Source organism: Cotesia typhae, unplaced genomic scaffold, assembly GCF_013202065.1.
Source record: "Cotesia typhae breed Kobodo isofemale line unplaced genomic scaffold, CoteBio_Ctyphae contig_44, whole genome shotgun sequence".
Taxonomy (NCBI): domain Eukaryota; kingdom Metazoa; phylum Arthropoda; class Insecta; order Hymenoptera; family Braconidae; genus Cotesia; species Cotesia typhae.
The window spans coordinates 3,900,584-3,904,757 of NW_027423753.1; the positions used below are offsets into that span (position 1 = coordinate 3,900,584).

General features: G+C 25.0%; 1 protein-coding gene across 1 annotated transcript; it reads right to left on the minus strand.

Moving 5' to 3' along the window:
* Nucleotides 1-749: 749 nt before the first annotated feature.
* LOC141528712 (uncharacterized) lies at nucleotides 750-3,508 on the minus strand. Its single transcript, XM_074244902.1, has 2 exons — nucleotides 2,608-3,508; nucleotides 750-1,669 (listed from the first exon to the last, which is right to left on the minus strand). The coding sequence occupies exons 1-2, from the start codon at nucleotides 2,731-2,733 to the stop codon at nucleotides 818-820; spliced, it is 978 nt and encodes a 325-aa protein (XP_074101003.1). The 5' UTR covers nucleotides 2,734-3,508; the 3' UTR covers nucleotides 750-817.
* Between the last annotated feature and the right edge of the window lie 666 nt (nucleotides 3,509-4,174).

Below are 4,174 nucleotides of genomic sequence, written 5' to 3' on the forward strand. Positions count from 1 at the left end.
AAAAACGTAATTTGCAATAATATGAAAACTAATTTATTGTCAATAATTAAAATGCAGAAATTACTAAAGTAATGTGAAGAATAATTATTAAATGTCAATCTGCAATCCGGTGTCATAGTGAATATTTAAAGTCCAGTCAAAGGTGAGTTGTTTAATATTTCTTTGAAAAAAAAAAAAAAAAAAAAAAAAAAAAAAAAAAATTATCACTTTTTATAAAATTTTTGATTAATTTTTCCAAATTTTTTTAACTCTTTTCATAAATGTTTTAAGAAATTTACGGTCAATTTTTAAAGATTTTTTGCTTATGACACTGAAGTTAGCAGACGTCTAAAAATTTTTAATTTTTTTTTATTAATTAAATTACAACTAAAAAAATATTTCTAAAAAATTGCACTTGGGTAGTTTTTCAAGTTTTTTACATGTGAAAAAATTTTTTTTAAAATTATTTAAATGAAATCTAAAAAAGAAAAATTTCTAAAAATTTTGAAATTTTGACTAACTTTATTTTAATTTTTCTTTATGTTCATCGAAATTATTTACTGAATTTCATAGATTTTTTTTCAATTTGTTTATATGCAAATCAATAAAAGTCTGATCAATTTTTATAATTATTTTTTTAATATCCTTATTTTTTATTTCAATTCTGTAAGAAGTAATACAATTTTTTTTTTCTTCAGATTTAGTTATAATGAAACTAGGAAAAAAGTTGACGCCACAATAAGTAAATAAAATAAATTTTTCTATTCGTTTATATAATTTCTTATTTATTTATTAAAAATTAATCTAATTACATACAATAAAAAATGAATAGGTACATTTATAAATTATAAACACCGACAAGTAATAAAATCGAAAGATAAATATTAGCGTGAAATTTATGATAAGAATTATAACCAGCACTTTTCGGACACTTACAATTTCCGGCAATGCATACAGTATTATTATTATTATGAAACAAAATAGAATTAGTGCGATTTTGCGTGTAAATTATTTCTGTCGGTAGCCTGTTACCAACACTGTAGACATACTTCGAGGATAATCTCATCGAACTTTTACCATCAGCACAATTATCTTTTAATTTAATGTTCTCACTAACAACTAAATTAACGCTGACGTTCAAAAACACGCAGTTAATAATTTGAGCGTTCAAACCTTCGATTGGTATGTCGCCAGGTTTTTCAAACTCAAATGTCGAGTTGATAATTTCAATTGACTCAAAGTACGCGAAATTCAAATCACCCGCCACATTGCGTATTATTGTGTCGATTATTTTCAACGTTTTGCCTTGCCCGGAAAAATTAATACCGATCATTTGCTTTATTGACACATTGTGCAAGATGAAATTATCGATGCTTATATGGGCAAATTGTTCGTCAAATTGGTCGATCCGTGTGTCTTCAATCATTAATGTTTCTATGCTCGATATGCTTGTGAATGTGTCGTGAGATATTATTGGTATTTTTTGGATATTTTTCAACTTGAATGTGTCTAATTTTTTGGATATCACAAAAGGTTCAAATTTCAAACTTCCGCTGATATTTTGGATCAATATATGCCGAATTATTTGTGCGTTTGGCAGACTTGAAAAGTGTATGTCAGCGAATTTGCATGATGTTATTGCTAAGAATGACACATTTTCGTAGTTTATGTTACTTGGAAGATTTAACTCCTGGAACAATATTAAAAAAAAAAAAAAAAATAACTTATTTGTTTTTAATATTTTTGTTTAAAAATTTTTAAACTGAATAATTAATAATTTTCACATTTTTTTCTCAATTATGTTTTTTAAAATATAAAGCTTACGTAAAATTTGGTAAAAATTCAATTTTTCAATGGAAAATACATCAATGCACCAATCAAAAAATTTTTATGTGCACAGAAAAAAAAATTACTTGAACCAAGAAAATTATAAGGAAGACCGAAGTTATTTTGGAGCAAGAAAAAATTTTCTTGGCTTAAAAAAATTTAACTTCGTTCTAGAAATTTTCAATCTTCCTCAAGATTTTCTTAATTTAAGAAAATTTACGCTTGACTCAAGACTTTCTTTCTTTCTGTGTGCAAGCTTCATTACTCTTTCAATTTTAAGTATAAAATTAATTTTAGAAAGCAACTTATTTAAAGAAATTAATCTTAAGATTTCATTCTAGTTCAAAAAATTGAATCATGCGAGAAAAATTCAAACTATAAATGCCATATTAAATATTAATTTTTTTCGTTTTTAAAACTGTTCAAAATCTCAAACTAATCTTATCAAAATAAATTCCTAAAATTAAGAAAAAATTTCAAATTATTTGATTCCAAAAACTATCCAAAAAGATTGACTCTAAGCTAGTATTAAAAAATTTGTAAAAATATTTGACAATTTTCTAAAATTTATTTGACGAAAATATTCTTAAATTATTTTAAATATAAAAAATTGTCTTTCTCAAAATTTGAAGTTATCACATAAAAATTTTTATTATTGTTCACTTTTTACATTTGCTTTATAATTCGCATTAATTAATCTAATATTAATAAAAAAATTTCTTGTCATTTATCATATGAATAAAAAAAAAATTATTGTCAAAAAATTTCTATAATTTTGAACTAAAAAATTCAATTAATTACCTCATTTCCATAACATTGACACTTAATAAGTTCTCCATGTTCATGAATACATGTCTCACTAATGCTTTCACTATTTATTAAACAAAAGCACGTTAAAATACTTAAAAAGACACTTAAAATTTTCATATTGCAATTTTTGAACTATTCAATCAGTAAACACAAATTATTGAATTAAGTATCAGTTATGTTTCCATAACAGTCCGCGTTTGCAGCAATAATAACTTATAAAAATTTTCACTTAGCTTAATAGCGCCTTGTATTAAAAAAAAATCTTCGATTAAAGAAAAAAAAGCACAGCCGATTCCTGTTGACTTGATAAACTTGTGAATCACAGTCGTTTTCCTTACTCCGTGCAGTATTTGTGGCTCGTGGTTTGAAGTAAATATTCGTGTCGGTTGATAAAGATTGTCGGTGAATAGAAAAATTATGATTGACAGTTTTTTTACTCCGCTGTTATGATAACAATGATTGACATGAACGGCGGCAGGATTCTATTGAGTGAATTAAAAAATATAAATACTAAGTATTATAAATTCTGTTGAGATGCTTACTACCGTTTAATTCTTCTGTAAATGGTTAATGGTGAATTATTTTTAAGTAAATGTTGTAGGGACCCGAGAGATGCCGCATTATTACACCGGAAAAAATTTTGTAGGACCGGAACTTGGGACTGCTAGAGATTTTATCTACATACACACGCACGCACACGTTTTTTATGTAATAATATAATTATTGCGATTTTTTCTATCGCAAGTGACATTCCCACCATACAAAAATGAAATAAAAATTATTCGTTCACGATGAAATTAATTTTATAAATAAAAAAGGGCTGTCATATATATTATTAAAAGAATAAGCAAAATAATACAGTTTTTATATGATAAAATGAGTTTTTATGGTTAAATTTGGTATCATTGGAAAGGTCTTGACCTGAGGTTGTGTCTTATCAAGGTTTCATATCATTCTCACCAATAGTCCATTTATAATGATAAGTATTTAGGCTGCATTCGAAAATGCTCTATCTCTAGATACATAATTAATAAATTACCTTATATCTCGTGAACTATTGACATTTTTAAAGATATAAGCTCATCCCGATGTTACACTCATCAAGAGCTTTCAATTGAGTACCCACATCAATTTTTCATATATTTATATATATTATATATATATATGAAAAATATATCAAAATACATGTGGGTACTCAAATGAAAGCTCTTGATGATTGTAACATCGGGATGAGCTTATATCTTTAAAAACGTCAATTTTTAAGAAAGTACAGTGCATTTGAACAAAAGTCATTATTTAATAAAGCAAGATTTTATTTATTTATAGTTCACAAGTCACAGCAGTTACGTAGTGACTGCAAGGCTACTACTTTTTATTATTCAAACATTTTCAATTAAAAACTATGAATTCAATTTTAAATTCAAGTAATTATATTGAAAATTAAAAATTTTATTTTTAGAATTGAAATTTAATATATTCATTTTTAAAGAACTATTCTTTAATGCGATAGAATTGAATTTTTTGAAGTGAATACGAAATAAAAATTTTTTAAATTGTG